We start from the raw sequence: 17551 nt of genomic DNA, 5'->3' as shown, positions 1-17551 counted from the left end.
TTAAGAACTTAAAGTAGACTTTGGGGTCATGGATTTAATCATGTAACCCTTGCATTTAAATGTCATTAAATTTCCAATGTTTCATCTTGGCATTCCAGGCACTTCACAGCCATTACTCCCCCATAGTACATCTCCTGACCCCTGTAAACTGGGCTATTTACTCTCCAGTAAGGCTGAGCTTCCCTGCTTCTATATATGGTCAGGCCATTGGACAATAAAACTGCCCATCCCGAGTCCATCTATAGAAATTTCAGTGCCCTCTGTTGCCTTCTCTTAACTCCCAAACACAAAGAAACTTGCCTAAGTTATCAATAACTTTCGAGAAGGCAGACCGATTCTGACTCATTTCTACATATCTTCCCCACTTCCTCCCGACCCCTCACCGACATTCACAGTGCCTCGCCCAATGTTTACCACCCAGAATGCATCTGTAGAATTGAAAGACCTCGAGGCACCTACCAGATGCCTGGAAGATTCTACTAGGCGCTACAGGTATACTAACTCTTTCAATGCTCACTACAACTCAGCCAGATATTATTCCAATCTTACAGTTGAAATAAATTGAGGCTCAAACATTAACACCTCCAGGTGAACACTAGAGGCCAGAGAAAAACAGAAAGCCCTTTTATCTGAACTACATGGAGGACTGGGGTCCCTGACCACTGTCCCTTCCAGGAAATCTTGAAGAATCCAGGAAGTCCTCTCGCATACTCCGCAGAAGTCAGTCACGAGTTAGAAAGCACATCGCAGCCACGCGAACCCTTTTCTGCTGGCTCGCGAGAAATCAGGCAGGCCCCCAGTCCAAACACTAAAGCATACAGGTTGGGCTCACAGCTCCCTCCCTCGAACCCCAATTCTCAGGGGAACCCCCCAAGAGACAGGTACGGTAGGCCACCGCGGAGACTTCAGCTTGCAGAGAACGAATGGAACCAGGAAAAGGAATCTCCTGCCCACCTGGGCGTCTCTGATTGGCCACCGGCTTAGCGTAGAACGTGGTGCGTGTTGCGTCACATCCGCCGGCCAGCCATCTTGTTCCCAGGGGCAGTTGGCGGAAGAGATCGTGCTCCCGGGCCGCCGGCTCGCCTTCTGCCAGGAGTTCTCGCGGCTCGCTTCTCGCCGTCTGCTTTGGACCCGGGGTTCGTTTGTCTGCATCCCCATTGCTCTCCCTCAGCCGGCTGGGGCACAGCGAGGCGGCCCCCTCTCCCAACGGCGTTTCATGGAGTAGGGTCCCGGACCGTTGTCCCGAAGAGCGAGATCGAGCTTGGCCCCCTCCCTCCTCCCTTCTCCCTCCCTCCTTCCTTCCGCCGCAATATGGCTAACAACAGCCCCGCGCTGACAGGCAACTCGCAGCCGCAGCACCAAGCAGCCGCTGCCGCAGCTCAGCAGCAACAGCAGTGCGGCGGCGGCGGCGCCACCAAGCCGGCGGTCTCGGGCAAGCAGGGCAATGTCCTGCCGCTGTGGGGCAACGAGAAGACCATGAACCTCAACCCCATGATCCTGACCAACATCCTGTCGTCGCCTTACTTCAAAGTGCAGCTCTACGAGCTCAAGACCTACCACGAGGTGGTGGACGAGATCTACTTTAAGGTACGAAACATCTAGGCCTTGGGCTTATGGGTAAGTTCGGAAGACAGGGTATGAGGAAACGGGCGGAGGCGGCCCCCGAGATCTGAGGATTTGTGGGTGGGAGAAGGTGGGACAGAGGGGGAGCTGCGGCCTATGGTGTGTCCGGGAGGGGTCGGACTGGGGCCGCCCTCTCGTTTCCTTTTCAGATTTTTAGGGCCTAGAGAGCCCGCCAGTATTGATCTTTCTCTTCCCCCCAACCTCCTGCCCACCCTTGGGAGAAGTTGGGCAAGAGGGGTTGGGGAGAGGAGAAAAGAGTAATAGAAGTCTCTCCAGTTTACAGTTTTAAAATTATTCCTTTTGACGTGGATCTACTCGGCGCCAACTTGGTGCTTCTTCCGCCCACCCCGGGCCAGGACGTGTAATGACTTCAGTGTTGGCCTTGTGTTGGTCCTCACTATCCGATCCAGACAGGGGCAATGGTCCATGAGTATGTGTCGGGTGGGGTGGGAGGGTTGAGGGTGGAGAGGTGCCAGTTCAAGAGGTGTACAGAAGGCCTGGAAATTTTCCCAGCAGGAAGTCAGGAATAAAAGGTTTCAGCCACCTGTGCATTGGGCTTATTTAGAATTATCTGGGCCCTGGGCTTCTGCGGCAGGGTCGGTGCTGGCTTGGCTGTGCTGGGGAGCTCACCTGGCGCCTCCTCACTGCACTCTTGTCTCAGTTCTTGTTTCGTTAGCAGGATTGACTCAGTCTTGCAGCGAGGCTCGGAGCAGCCCAGGGTCGCAGGTAGAGGTATGCACTATTAATCATGCTCAATCGCCATAAATGCATTTCCCTGGTTAAATGAACGGCTAATTAAAAAAAATTTTTTTTTTTTGGCCAATGGTTTTGGTCTTTTCTTCACCAAATAGATAGGCTTTTTCCACTTCTCTGCAAATTATGTAGTTTTAAAAAAATATCTTCCAGGCCTCCGAAGGTTACTTTATATTCTAAAGAACGTTAATAATATCGTTAGTGGTCTTTAAATATTTTTGCTAGGGCATCTGATATACAGTCTGTTTTGTCTATATTGACTCTTAAAAATTTGACGGACCACATAAAGTTTTTTCTGTCATCTGAACATATGTGTAGAGAGATGTTACCAAAAGGACATTTCTCTTTTGTCCACCTTTTCTGCAAGTTAAGTGATTAGATTATTGAAGGATTTTTTTTTTTTTTTTTTTAAGATACTAGTTGCTTTTCATAGAAAATAGATGTTGAGTAATATAGTTCAACTTTGGGTATATAAAGTACACAGATAAATTTGCTATCCTCCTCGAAGAGTCTATAGTAGGTCTAAGTATAATTCTTTCAACTAGATTTTTTTAGCTTTTAAAAGGTAAGACCTTTTCAGCATGGATACAGTGGCGAATATTTAACCATTAGCTTTATTTATGCAGTAAACTTTAAATAGCTGAAAATTGGGTGCCTGCTCTTTTTGTGGCAGGTTCTGTTTTATACCAGAGGCAAAATTTTATTAGAGGAAAAGCTCGTTTTCAAATTTCAAGTGTTGTGTTTTGAGACAACTTAAGATTCTACCAAGAATTATTTTTAAATTCAATTACAAAACTAAAGACTCAGGTATTACTATTAAGATGTCCGGATCAAATAATCATTGAAATATGTAGGCTTCCAACTTTGTAATTTGATTTTGTATTGGATCCACCCCTTACTTTGGCTAGCCTTTAAGGAATTGAAACTCATTTACACAGCAAGCTGGGGGGTGGGGAGGAAAGGAAACAGTAAAGCACTGCAAGGAGTTGATGAGCAAGATAGTTTAGGGCTTAAATTTAAATGCATGCTTTTCTGTCTGAAGCCATTTTTCAAGAATATACAATGTTACCATGTGTGGGTGGAAATACAGTTTTAGAAATACATAGAATGAAAGAACAGGATTTTTTTGTCTTAAGAAACAAAGATGGGTGTGATCTTCCCAAAAAGACCTTTTGGGTTCTATCTGTTTTAGAGCTGATATTCTTATTATTATTTTTTTGGCTAAAGTGGTTTTTGCGGGGTACTCCCCTTAGCAAAGATGATACTGTATCATCTTTGATTATACTTAGTATATACTAATGACTATTCACACTCCGTTTTTGACACAGTTTATATTCTGGGAAAAAATAGGTTCACATAATTAGGCATGAGATACATTACAAGAATGATCTCTGTGTAAGTGTGGCCTTTGTAATTTCTCTTTAATCAAGAATGAATCTCATCTTGGTGAAAAGGTATACAAATAAAAAGTTCTGTAATTTTGCACCAAAAGTAACTTGTTACTGTTTTAGCAAATTTTCTTCAAGTTATTTTCTTTTCTTTTATAATGTAGATTTAAAGATCATCATTAAATTGGACTATTGAGGGCATTTTAAAGATTTTTTTCAAATACTTGAACTTCATTTCATTAATATTTTTTACTTTAGATACTTAAATCCTTTTTAAAATGAAAATTTTTATTTTTTAAGCAACGCATAATAAGATACAGAGTTGAAATATTTCCCACACATAGATATCAGCTCTCTATACAGCTAGTTTAATGGGATTTCAGCTCTGTAAAGCTGTTATGGTTTTGTTAAACCCTAGTAGCTTTATTGGTGCTCTTTAAATGTCTAGACAGTTTTTTCCAACATGATTTACATACTTAATGTCAGTAAACATAATATATACTTAATGCCAAAATAATTTTGGAAGAGCTACTCTATTATGGACTTGGGCTTTAATCAGACTTTTAAACAAATTCAAAGTATGAATGTTTGTTGTGTTTCTCTTTTCTATTTTCAGGTCACACATGTTGAACCATGGGAGAAAGGAAGCAGGAAAACAGCGGGCCAGACAGGGATGTGCGGAGGGGTAAGTAGAAGTACGTGCATTTTTTAGTTTTTCTGTGTCTGATAACTAAGTTTATATTTAGAAAACTAAAGCTCTGCCTGTCAGTTACACACTTAAATGACAATTTGTAGACAGCTCTTAAGAATTAATTTTTAATCTAAATTAAAATATCCAGTGAATAGAGTTAGAAAAGGTGGTTTTTTAATACTCCAGTTTTAGGTCTGGATTATGGCTTATTATTAATACCTAATAGGATTAATCAATTGGTGTTAAGTATCTGTTACCTATTTTACTACTTTTTCTTAACTCTGCTTTTCCCTAAAGGTTCGAGGTGTTGGAACAGGAGGAATTGTTTCAACTGCTTTTTGCCTATTATACAAGTTATTTACTCTGAAGTTAACTCGAAAGCAAGTGATGGGTCTTATAACACACACAGACTCTCCATATATTCGAGCACTTGGATTTATGTATATAAGGTGAGCATGCATTTATCCACCTTTCCAGTAAATATCTGATTTTAATTCACATGAGTTTAATAAGTCTTTTGTAATTCTAGATATACACAGCCCCCTACAGATCTATGGGACTGGTTTGAATCCTTCCTTGATGATGAAGAGGTATGTCAACAAGGGTAATAATTAGTTTCCTTCTGATTACTTTCATTTTTTAAATATCTTTTATTTACTGGAGGTGCAGTGTCTTCCATAGTTTTCTGTAGTTAAATTTAGTCAAATACTTTTAGAATTAATACCCTTTTATTAAGACTTGGTGCCTTTTATGTATCTTAGGTTAAATTTCTGAGTTTTATTTTCTTTTATATTGTTTTAAATGTGCTTTGGTAACTATTAAAATTTTCTCTTCCTAATTGTGTGTATTGTATTGATCCTGAATTGTACAATTGATAGTTACTTTTTAAGATGGGCCATGCTCAAGATTGATGATAAAAGACATGCACATAGAATACTAATTGTAGCTTTTTTTTTTTCTTCTGGAACATTTCAGTTCTTCACCCTCTAAATTCTTCAAAATATCAATATTCCCACTTGCATAGAAGTGCAGAATTGAAGAGTTGGGTGTGACTTAAATAGACTGAGAGTTTGGATGACTTGTTCAAGGTGACAAAAGAAATAAATTTTAATGCTAGTTTTCTGACTCTTAGTATACTATATATATATTTTTAAAATCTTTTCCTTAAATTACAGGTTGTGTGTTTCTAATCTGAAAATTTGAAATGCTCCAGAACCCAAAATGCTCCAAAATCTAAAATGTAGTTACTTTGGGAAATTTACTGAGTCAGATTTAAATCACATATGTATTAATTTGCTTACACAGAGAAGTTCATGATCTCAGAATGTATTCAGTAGTGAGCTATGTTGTTCATATACCTATTCTCACCACTGCTTTGTATTTTAAGGTTCATAAAGCAATCAATAAGTGCTGTGTTTCAATAGTCTGTTTTAAAAGTTCATCCAAAGGATTTGTTGAATTAAAGGATGGTTCTAATGGAAATCTGTTGTGTTTTTGTTATTTATATGCACACCTAAAAAAAAATCTCACACATTTAGACATGGAGAATTTTAATTTTTCTCGACTCTTTTTTCTTTTTCTGTTTTTTGCCTGTTAACTGAGCTATCTAACAACTCAGAAAAAGCAAAAAGTGTTTTAAGTCACGATCTTTAAAGATTTTTTTTCTCTTTTGATGAAAGCTTTTCAGACTGAATCACTTCTCTCCTTGTCTTTAAAAACGCATGTCCCTCTTCATGATTGGTGTTGTTTTAGGTTTGTTTCTGAATGCCTCTGTTTAATCTGTTTTTTATTATGTTTACAAACCTGAGGTCCTCTATTTAAGCTAACTTATTGTTTTCTTCCTTAGATATCTGCAGCGATTATATTTGGAAATACTGTATATCTGAACACTTAAATGTGTGTGAGTGCAAGCAGTTTTACCTTTAGCTCTTGTTTTCCTGTTTAGATAACAAATCTCACTTTCCTTGTGTGCTTGCACTATAGGTTTGGGACTGACAATAGCTGACTAACATGTCCTGAGCTGTGAGAGGGCATAGCAAGAAGGCCTTCATGCGGTAATGACCCTTTTCAGAGACAATGGTCATCATGGATTATGCGTTTCCAATTATTTGTTCATTTATTTATTTTCTACATAACTCTAAATTAGAAAACCTCACTGCTTCATGGCAGTTGGTTTGCTATTGCTTCCAGTTTTATTAGGGCTTCATTTTATATTAGAGCTGTTAAAAAGATAACCTTTAGACAGGAATTGTCTAAAGTAGTTCATATGTAGCTAGGTTATAGTTCTAGGTATGATGTGTGCAAATATGTCCACAGAAATAAATACATACTTAGTAGGTATGTGGAATGTAAATTTAAGTCAGTTGTTCCACTTAGTTTAGAATTGTAAGGGGCTTTTTCATATTGTTAACTGAGTGAGATCGGTTCCCTTTATGCCCATGAGGCTGCAGGGTTTGTTCTCACCTGCATGCACACACTGAGCCCAAATGTTTCTCTGTATCATTCATTACCAGATTAGGTTACAAAAATTAAAATTTTTGTTAGAATTTTTTTTTGTACTTGAGTTCCAAAGATGGTAATATTTGATAGTATTCATGGACATATTGAGATACATTTTTTGACGGCCAGGGCATCTTTTGTGTTTCTGTAGGACCTAGACGTGAAGGCTGGTGGAGGCTGTGTAATGACCATTGGAGAAATGCTGCGGTCTTTTCTCACAAAACTGGAGTGGTTTTCTACCTTATTTCCAAGAATTCCAGTTCCAGTTCAAAAAAATATTGATCAACAGATTAAAACCCGACCTAGGAAAATCAAGAAAGATGGGAAAGAAGGTGCTGAGGAAATAGACAGACATGTAGAACGCAGACGTTCAAGGTAGTGTGACTCTTGAATTATTGTTATTTTTAAAATATGCTTTATACAAACTTAATGGTTACCAGAAATCAATGGCAAGTTCTTAGGAAATTCTGTGTATGCTGTTCATTTTATTAGTTTGTCACTTCTACCCCCAAAAGGTTGTTTTCTTTCAGGGCATTTTCAACAAAATTTGCATCTGGAAATGAGAACAACCAAATTTTTTGCTTTGGTTATTCTTGGTGTTTATGTCAGCTGGAGACCTAAATAATGATAATAAAGTTTTACTGTGGGCCGTGCACAGTGGCTTGCTCCTATAACTAGCACTTTGGGAGACCAAGGCAGAAGGATCGCTTGAGTCCAGGAGTTGAGGTTGCAGTGAGCTATGATGACACCACTGCACTCTAGCCCAGGCAACAAAACAAGACCCGGTCTTTTTTTTTTTTTTTTTTTAATTTAATTTTACAGAATCAAAGAGTCTAACAGTATATCTTGTTAGATACAGTATGTCCTCATAATGTATACATTATTTCTTGTACAATGATATGAAATAATATGGGAAATATTCATGATAAATTATTAAGTGAACAGTGCAAGTTAAAAACAATAGTTTCATATTTTTTCCCCACCCCCCCTTTCCCGAGTCAGCACCTTCAAGTGTTACCACTCCCCAAACGGTGCGCAATGCACTCATTGTGTAGGCATACCACCATCCCCTCCCCCACCCCCCACCTCAGTCTGATGTCCAATTGGTTTCGTTTCCAGATTTGTATTTAGGTGATGATCAGGGAAAGACCCGGTCTTAAACAACTAAAAAAATTTTTTTTTAAATATAAGAAAAATTTTTAAAGTTTTACTATGAAAAAAGGTAAAATTTTTAATGAAGTTTATTTATTGACATTTTCTTCTTCCCTCCCCTTTCTTAGGTCTCCAAGGAGATCACTGAGTCCACGGAGGTCACCAAGAAGATCAAGAAGTAGAAGTCATCATCGGGAGGGCCATGGGTCTTCTAGCTTTGACAGAGAATTAGAAAGAGAGAAAGAACGCCAGCGACTAGAACGTGAAGCCAAAGAAAGGGAGAAAGAAAGGCGAAGATCTCGGAGTATTGATCGAGGGTTAGAACGCAGGCGTAGCAGAAGTAGGGAAAGGCATAGGAGTCGCAGTCGAAGTCGTGATAGGAAAGGGGATAGAAGAGAAAGGGATCGGGAAAGAGAAAAGGAAAATGAGAGAGGTAGAAGAAGAGATCGTGACTATGATAAGGAAAGAGGTAATGACAGAGAAAAGGAGAGGGAACGATCAAGAGAAAGATCCAAGGAACAGAGAAATAGGGGCGAGGTAGAAGAGAAGAAACATAAAGAAGACAAAGATGATAGACGGCATAGAGATGACAAAAATGCCAAGAAAGAGAAAAAACACAGTAGAAGTAGAAGCAGAGAGAGGAAACATAGAAGTAGGAGTAGAAGTAGAAATGCAGGGAAACGAAGTAGAAGCAGGAGTAAAGAGAAGTCAAGTAAACATAAAAATGAAAGTAAAGAAAAATCAAATAAACGAAGTAGAAGTGGCAGTCAAGGAAGAACTGACAGTGTTGAAAAATCAAAAAAACGGGAACATAGTCCCAGCAAAGAAAAATCTAGGAAGCGTAGTGGAAGCAAAGAACGTTCCCATAAACGAGATCACAGTGATAGCAAGGACCAGTCAGACAAACATCGAAGGAGCCAAAGTATAGAACGAGAGAGCCAAGAAAAACAACATAAAAACAAAGATGAGACTGTGTGAAAATTTTTTGTAAAAGTGGATCACATTGAATCCTATTAATGTTTGATTTAATCTGCTCCCCCCCCACCCCAGTTGAGATTGTGCAGTAGTTACGCACTCTTCAAGCTCCCTGTAGGCCGAATTTTCATTTCCTCTTTTGTGTAGGGAAGTGCCTTTGTAATCCCATTTATTGCATTGATGTTTTCACCCAGTTGTTGAGTTTGATACATGATGCACAGATTGTTCTTGCATTTTTATTGTTTAATTGTTTTTGAAATGTACAGTCTGTACATATGTCCTGAAAATGTTTTAATTCCTTTGGCATGATTGCCATGTTGGTTAAATTTGTATAAGGCAATAAACTGCCACTAATTCTATTTTTGTTTTGTAGGTGTGGGATTATGGTTTGTGTACTGAAGTTAGCATGACTGTGCTTTTCGTAATAGAATGCTAAAGACTTTGAGAATGGATCTTGGATGTCTACTTTAGGAGAATTATGTGCTGTCGGTGTACATGAAGGCAGCAGTTGTAGGATTAACATTCTTGTCCACTGTATATTATCTTGGAAGGCTCTTGTTAGTATGTTATACTTAATATTCTCCACAGTTAACCTTTAGAGAGAATTTATGAGAAGTTAGTTTCTGATGCAGAGGTTTAAATTAGGCTGTGATTTGATCAAAAGTCCTTTTAGCATTCTACCTCAAAGGGACACTGTTAGTATGCCTAAAATTTATTCGCTTAGTTTTCCTTTTTTATTTGAAAAAATACATGACATGTAATCTTTTTTCCTTGAATTCTTTCTCAGATTTTAAAGTACTATATTAAAGAAAAAAATAATGTCTAAAGTCTAGCATTCTTGCAGAAATCTATACTAACATGTAATTGGGAGAGGGTGGGGCAGATAAGTAGAAAAACAGTCAAGCCTCAAGCTTCCAAAGCATTTTTATAAATGGAAAATACTTAAATTATGAAACAGCTTGATATAGTGTCCTTTTTTTAAACTCCAAAACTTTTTTTATTGATAACAAAGATCACTGTTTGAGTTTTTAAACTTAATCTAGAACAGAGAAGTATTAAAGTAATGCTATGCTGCATTATTTAAGACTATCAGCAAATGATTTGATAGATTGTTCTTATGACCTGTATTCTGATTATGGAGAACCATCATGAGTGTGGAATAAATACTGGATTAAATCCTTTATCCTGGGTGTTGACTTTCTCCCCATTTGTTAACACTTTTTAAAAGTATTTTTATAGTGGAAATTGATAAAATGTTAGTAGAGTCATTTTCCATAGAGGGATACCTTAGCACCCAGATGACAAGTGGATATTGAAGAATCTTGTCAGTGACGCATCACTAGGGTGATCTTTTGATTGGGTGATTGTTCCACATTAAAGGTGCTTGTTTAGGTACTTTTCACTTGGACCATATGTTAGCATCATTTAAAATTTGGATTTGAAGGAAATTTTAGAACAGAAAAGAGGCCCAAAGTGGTATGTTTTGTCAGTGCTAGGGCTAAAAGTGAGTGTCCCTGACAGTGTGGTGATTTTCCCTGGCACACGATGTTTGCTTCATCTCACTGGTTGTATTGCCAACTCATGGGCACTCAGAAGCCACTTTGCGAGACTGTTAAATGGAGCACCCTTGCCAGAGTCCTCCATATGTGGGTTTCACATTTGTACCTAACTCCACTGCAGAAAAATCTCATTAAATGAAGGAATTCCTCTAAAAATGGTATGCTTTTTTTTTTTTTTAAGTAGAAGATTCAATTGTCTTTTAAGCTGTAATGAAAGCCAGATTTATCTTGCATTGAAAATCTATTTAGCATATCAAAATTATGGTGCTACTCCTTTGGATATAGTTCTTGAAATGTTAATGTCATATTTTGGATAAAATGTAGAAAATTTAAATTATTTCAAATAGAGATGAAAGTACTACCACAGGCTGCCTTTGGTTTCTTACGATTTTTAATGTGAGTTTGCTTTTGAGGAAAATTTTGGTAGATGTGAGAACATGTAAATAATACTAGCCAAAGCCAAATAGATGCATGGTTTATTTGAAGTGTAGCTTTCTAGGAGACTGGGAAAACTGAAAGATTTCTCAGGGATATTTCTTGCAACAAGAGAACATGAAAATCTTTTGATATAGCTTTGTAACTAGCAGCTTCCACCCAGTTTCTGTATTTAGCTTATTGAAGTGATTTCACCTTTCTGTGTGTTTGTATCTTTGCCTCTTTTTTAATGTTCAATTTGTAATTCTTTTTTTTTAAATTCTATAAATGTTAAGCCAGTACGTGCCAAGGGCAAACACTGAGGATACGGAGATGAACAAAACAGACAAAATCCCTGCTTTTAGGAGCTTACATTGCAATGGAAGGAGTCAGGAGATAAACAATATAGATAACAAAAGGTATGTTAGATGGTGATGAGTGGAAGTGAGAAAAAAAAAATGCCAGGAAGATAAGAAAGCTGTTTAATCCCCAAAGGATTTACCTCCTTGCAAACAAATGCTATACAGGGGATGGTGTATATCATCAACCTTGAAATTTTAATATAAAATGTCTGTTTTAATGCTGTTCAACTTAGTCTTTCACTCTGGCTTAGTTCCTCAGTTTCTCCAAGGTTGTTCCCAACCCCCCTCCCCCACCCCTGTGCTTGGTGTGTTAGGGACAGGGCTGCAGAGCTCTGCTCACCCACCCACCCCAACCCATCCCCCCACCTTTCTTAACCTCTGAGTTGAGCCCCTTTTTAGGAATCTGATGAAAACTGGATCCTGTCTAGGAAAATAAAAGGTACCCTGAAATTTGTGTGCCATTTCAAAGGAGCTCCTAAACTGTTCTAGAACTTCTGTTTACTTGCTGATTTTTTAAAGCTATGATTAGGTGTACAGTTTTTGAGGATGGGTAGTATAGTAAACCAGAAATTAAATTCCTGGGAGTGTCCCAAAGGCAGTAACTGTTTTTGTTTGTTTCTAACTTAAAAGGTGAAATGGAACAAAAAATGTTAATGATACATAATTCTCTTCCCTAGGAGTAGTCCTTTATGAATAATATAAGTAGTTTTTGATTCATAGAGTTGAGGCCCCAACACTGGCAGCTTGTAAATTTTTCAACTGATTTACCAGTGTGCAACCTCAAAACACCAACTACTTGACAATTTCTCACTGGTGTTACTGACCAACTGATGCACATCAAGCTGATTCTGGTCCTAATCTGATTCTGTCATCTTGCAAATGCTGAATTCAGCCTTGAGTGCCTGACTCTATTACAGGATGGACCTCTTCAGTGGAGCTAATCTTATGGGGAAAGTAACACTTCTTCCTTATAGTATCAATCCCTTTCTGAAATTCTTCCTCTATCATGTCATCCTATAAAATCCCGTAACACATTGCAAATACCTCTAAAATGATATTTTTAATTTTAGGATTATTTATCAACGTTTTATTGTAGGAAACATGACAGTGTGAGTACAATCAACTGAACAATGAGCATCATAGCTGATTTAAAATCAATATTCCATTTCTCAGCATTGATAGTCAAAGAATTTCTGCTACTGTGTAATCATGATTCATAATGTATTGCACAGGTAGGTATTCAGGTGTGTGGGGGGTGCCTTTTCAGCCTATTGCAAAAAGTTATACTTGCTAAACAGCTTACCCGAAAGCATTTCATAGAGCATACAAACTATGAGGTTTTGTCACAAAGATTGGAAAAAGAAAATGATTTATTGCAAGCATAAGCTTGCCTGATCTGCAGGTACCTGAAGTCCACCAATGTTCAGTTGATTTTCTTTGCTTAGTTCTTGTTCAGGCCATTCTGAAGCTGAATAATTTCTCTATTTCTTGGGTCAGTGGAATTAGTCACACACACACACACACACACACACCCCTGGCAAATTCCATCCGCGCTGACCCCCAACATCCCAAACATACAATCCAAGTGAAACAAAAAACTGCTGAGCAAATGGAAGAGAAATCTTGTCCTCTCCTTCCCCTTTATTTAGAAACTTTGAAGTCAACAGTGTCCTGGATATTTTTTAAGTGCCAGGCTCTCATCCAGCCAGTCCAGGTACTGGTTCAGGGGACATTTCTTTCTGAATGGAGTGTTCCATGTCTGACCCCTACTCTGGGAAATGAGTTATACTGAGCCTTGTGCAGGGACAGCCACTGATTTGTGGCTGTGCCAGTTACTGATTTCTTTTTTTTTTTTTTTTATTTGAGACAAGAGTCTCACTCTGTTGCCCGGACTAGAGTGCCGTGGCGTCAGCCTATCTCACAGCAACCTCAAACTCCTGGGCTCAAGCAATCCTCCTGCCTCAGTCTCCCGGGTAGCTGGGACTACAGGCATGCATCACCATGCCCGGCTAATTTTTTCTTTTTTTCTTTTCTTTTTTTTTTTTTTTTTTTGAGACAGAGTCTCACTCTGTTGCCCGGGCTAGAGTGAGTCCCGTGGCATCAGCCTAGCTCACAGCAACCTCAAACTCCTGGGCTCAAGTGATCCTACTGCCTCAGCCTCCCGAGTAGCTGGGACTACAGGCATGCGCCACCATGCCCAGCTAATTTTTTCTATATATATTTTAGTTGGCCAGATAATTTCTGTCTATTTTTAGTAGAGACGGGGTCTCGCTCTTGCTCAGGCTGGTCTCGAACTTCTGACCTCGAGCGATCCACCCGACTCGGCCTCCCAGAGTGCTAGGATTACAGGCGTGAGCCACCGCGCCCGGCCTGATTTACTTCTTAGCTCCAAATCCTCTCTCTATTTCCCTGCTTTGTGATTCTGGAGCTGAACCTTTTAAACATTTCTCCTTTGCCAGTGGGCACATTGTTAAGCTTGTCAGTAGAGGATGATGGAGGGAGCTGCAGGAGAAAGGAGTTTCTCTTCTTCATTCTGTTGTGTTCTTTTTTCTTCTTGCTTCTGCATTGTTTAGAGGCCAGTGGCATGGAAGACACCCAGTTGCATTCATCCCCCAGGAAATTTCAGTGGCATCTCATTGAGGGAGGTGGAGGGAACTCCCAGCAAGTCCACTGGTCTCCTGCCAGCTTCCCAGCAAGTCTTACTAGTGCTCCAGCAAGCGACTTCCCAGTCAGTTTCAGCAGCACCCCACAGATTTCCCAGGAAGTGTCAGTGACACCCCAGTGATGGTGTTCTAGTCAGTTTTGCTGACACCTGCTCTCCAGCCTTCAGCATCTCAGCAACTAGAGGGTCACAGCTGCATCCTCTCCAGCAAATTTGTTCTTTCCTTGTGTCCTCTGCCTCAGCCCTAGAGGTAGTGGCTATTTCCTATATCCACTATTCCTACATTTTTTAGAGTCCTCTTTACCCTTAGTTATTAATCCCTTGTTACTGGTTAATAATTCTTTTTTTTTTTTTTTTTTTTTTAAAGAGAGGGAGACTCACTGTCAGCCAGGCTTGAGTGCAGTGGCTCCATCATAGCTCACTGCAGCCTCAAACTCCTGGGCTTAAGCAATACTCTTGCCTCAGCCTCTTGGGTAGTTGGGACTACAGGTGCACATCACCACACTCAGCTATTTTTTTTTTTTTTTTTGGTAGAGATGGGGGTCTTACTATGTTGCCCAGGCTGGTCTCAAACTCCTAGACTCAAGCAATTCTCCTGTCTTGATCTCCCAAAGCATCAAAATTATAGGCGGCGTGAGCCACCAAGCCTGGTCTAATAATTCCTTTTTTTTTTTTTTTGGAGACAGAGTCTCGCTCTTTTGCCCTGGCTAGAGTGCCGTGGCATCAGCCTAGCTGACAGCAACCTCAAACTCCTGGGCTTAAGCTGTCCTCCTGCCTCAACCTCCCGAGTAGCTGGGACTACAGCTATCCTTTCCGACTCCCCTGGCTCCTCCAATCCATTGCCCCTGCCGACTTTCACTCTCCTTTGCAGCCCCCTCAGCCTCCACTGCAATGAGACAGTGCAAGCCTCACTTCCTGCCTTACCTCACTCAGTTTCCACTGTCCAGTATTACAAATCACTCCCTTGTAAATGCCCTCAGCTTCCTTGCTGTAGTCTCTATCATACGTGTCTAGCAATACCCTAATCCAAGATAAGTGCAACTCTCCGCCTGCTCTGTGCCTGTGCACAAGTGACTGAATGTGACTGGAGAAAATACACAATCATGTGACTGGCTTCTCTTTAAGTTGATGACCCTAAGCCTCAATAAGTGATCTGTTGAAGGTTCAGCAAAGGTACCATTTGAAGAGAATACAATGTGAGTCCAGGGTTCAGGACACAGTGTATACCTTTAATCAATGAACACTGTGCTGTATCCCAAACAGGTAAAATACTGAATGGATGCAGGAGGGGTCCTGTCTACTATCATACCCAGTGACCCACTTGAGGGGTCTGTGCTTCCCCTCCTGTGGAACTCTGGGCTCATGTGAACCGGAGAGTGAGTGCCTCAATTTTTGCACCCTAGAAGCCTCTCTTGCCTTGCCCCAGGCCCTGATGGACGCAGTGGTGGACCATCCAGGTCTCCCCTCCAGTGTTGTCCTGAATTCAGGCAAGGAGCACTGACATTCCTTTGTCCACCAGTGGTTGGCTGCCCCAGGGAGGGGGTGTGACTTTGATCAAGGCAGCTCTTGTCACCCAAGGGCAAGTCAGAGAGACTCAGAGCCCTCAGCCACTACCACTCCCTGCATGTAAAGAGATGGGTGCCCACACTGCTGTTCTAATCAAGCCTTCCCCCTCCATGGGGCCTTTGTACTTTCTCTTCCTTCTACCTGGACGCTCTTTTCCTAGATTTCCAGAAGACCCACTCCCTCACTTCCCTTAGCCAGCGGTGGGGAACCTACTGGCTCCAGATCCCCAAGTGCAGCCCCTTGACCAAATCCAAATCCCTTTATTAGAAGGATTTGTTCTGTAAAATTTGGATTCAGTCAAAAGGCTGCACTAAGGCTTAGGCCTATACGCAAGCATCTGGTTGCTGGAGAAGTCTCCCTTGACTGCTATATATAAACTAGAACGCTATCTTTCAATATTCTTTCCTGTTACCCTGCTGTTTTTTTCTTTATAACATTTAGCAACACCTTACATATTGTATTTTACTACCTTAGCTGCATATTTTGGCCTTCCTCTACCAGAGTTTATGCTCCATGAGTGCAGGGCTCTGGTTTGTTTTTGTTTGTATCCCCAGTGCCCAGAATAGTTACTAGTATTCAGTAGGTACTCAATATATATTTGTTGAACACGTAAACTAAAATCCCTTGAATTCTTAATAGTCAGCTCACAGAAGGCAGAGTGGCTTAGTGGAAGGAGCTTAGGGTTTTGGAGTGAGACTGATTTTTTTTAACAGCTTTATTTAAGCATAACTGACATATAATAAATTGCCTAAGGATAAGGAGCAATGATACTTATATTTGCACCCCCAGCACCTAATAGTTCCTGACACATAGTATCAAGAATTGTGTGTTCTGTTCTAGGGGTTGGGCATGCTTGTAGCTCTGTCTTGGGTGATGCGAAGGGAATATATGGAACCAAAGCATTTGTACTCCTGTAATATTCTGGAATTTAAAAAAAATATTAAATTTTAAAATAGATTAAATAAATCTGAAAACCTATTAAAAATTGTGTGTTTAGTAAATGTTTGTTGTATCAAACTATAATAAAAATGAATATCATAAAAAAATAAATTGCCATATTTAAGGCATAAACTCAATACCTTTTGACATATGTATACACTCATGAAACGATCACCACAATTCAGGTAATGAACATATCCTTCATCCCCAAGAGTTTCCTCTTGCACTTTTGTAATCCCTCCTCACCCTTCCCCGTCCCCAAGCAAGCACTAATCTGCTTTCTACTTTTATAATAGTTTGCATTTTCTAGGAATTTATATAATTGGATCAAACCATCTGTATTCTGACTTTTTGGAGGTTCATCCATGTTGTTATGTGTATAATAGTTTATTCTTTTTTTGCTGAGAAGTATTTCATTTTTTATCACTTACCTTGGTTGATGGACATTTGGTTTGATTATTAAAAATAATGGACACATTTCTCTTGGGTAAATACCCAGGAGTAAAGTGATTAGGTCATATAATAGATATGTGTTTAACTTTTTAAGAAACAGCCAAATTATTTTCAAAAGTGGCTGCACCATTTTACATTCCTATCAGATATGAGATTTCTGGTTGCTCTACATCCTTGTCAACACTTGGTATAGTCAGTCTTTCTAATTTTAGACATCTAAGAAGTATATAGTGGTATCTCATTGTGGTTTTAATTTGCATTCTCCTAATGATTAGTGATGTTGAAGGTATTTTCCATGCATATGTCTTCTTTTGTAAAGTGTTTATTCATATCTTTTGCTCATTTTTTATTGAGTTGTTTTCTTATTACTGGGTTTTGAGAAAACATACACACTCTCTCTCTGGATATAAGTCTTTTACCAGACATATGATTTGCAATTGTTTTCCCCCAGTCTGTGGCTTGTCTTTTCATTCCCTGAATAATGCAGAAGTTCTTGATTTTATGAAGTCCAATTT

At 39.7% G+C, this 17551-nt stretch overlaps 1 protein-coding gene across 1 annotated transcript; it reads left to right on the top strand.

The window, feature by feature from the left end:
- The first annotated feature begins 1054 nt into the window (after nucleotides 1-1054).
- On the top strand, nucleotides 1055-10051 carry PRPF38B (pre-mRNA processing factor 38B). Its single transcript, XM_069479068.1, has 6 exons — nucleotides 1055-1587; nucleotides 4381-4449; nucleotides 4753-4904; nucleotides 4985-5045; nucleotides 7106-7329; nucleotides 8235-10051. The coding sequence occupies exons 1-6, from the start codon at nucleotides 1312-1314 to the stop codon at nucleotides 9082-9084; spliced, it is 1632 nt and encodes a 543-aa protein (XP_069335169.1). The 5' UTR covers nucleotides 1055-1311; the 3' UTR covers nucleotides 9085-10051.
- Nucleotides 10052-17551: the final 7500 nt, after the last annotated feature.

This window comes from Eulemur rufifrons, chromosome 8 (assembly GCF_041146395.1).
Source record: "Eulemur rufifrons isolate Redbay chromosome 8, OSU_ERuf_1, whole genome shotgun sequence".
NCBI lineage: Eukaryota > Metazoa > Chordata > Mammalia > Primates > Lemuridae > Eulemur > Eulemur rufifrons.
This window is presented reverse-complemented; position numbering and strand designations above follow the sequence as displayed.

What these genes read in the sequence shown, in the direction of transcription:
- PRPF38B (XM_069479068.1), top strand. Translation starts at nt 1,312, where the DNA reads ATGGCTAACAACAGCCCCGCGCTGACAGGCAACTCGCAGCCGCAGCAC. An exon ending in AGACAGGGATGTGCGGAGGG is followed by an intron (nt 4,450 to 4,752) that starts GTAAGTAGAAGT and finishes TTTTCCCTAAAG; the next exon opens with GTTCGAGGTGTTGGAACAGG. An exon ending in CTTGGATTTATGTATATAAG is followed by an intron (nt 4,905 to 4,984) that starts GTGAGCATGCAT and finishes TTGTAATTCTAG; the next exon opens with ATATACACAGCCCCCTACAG.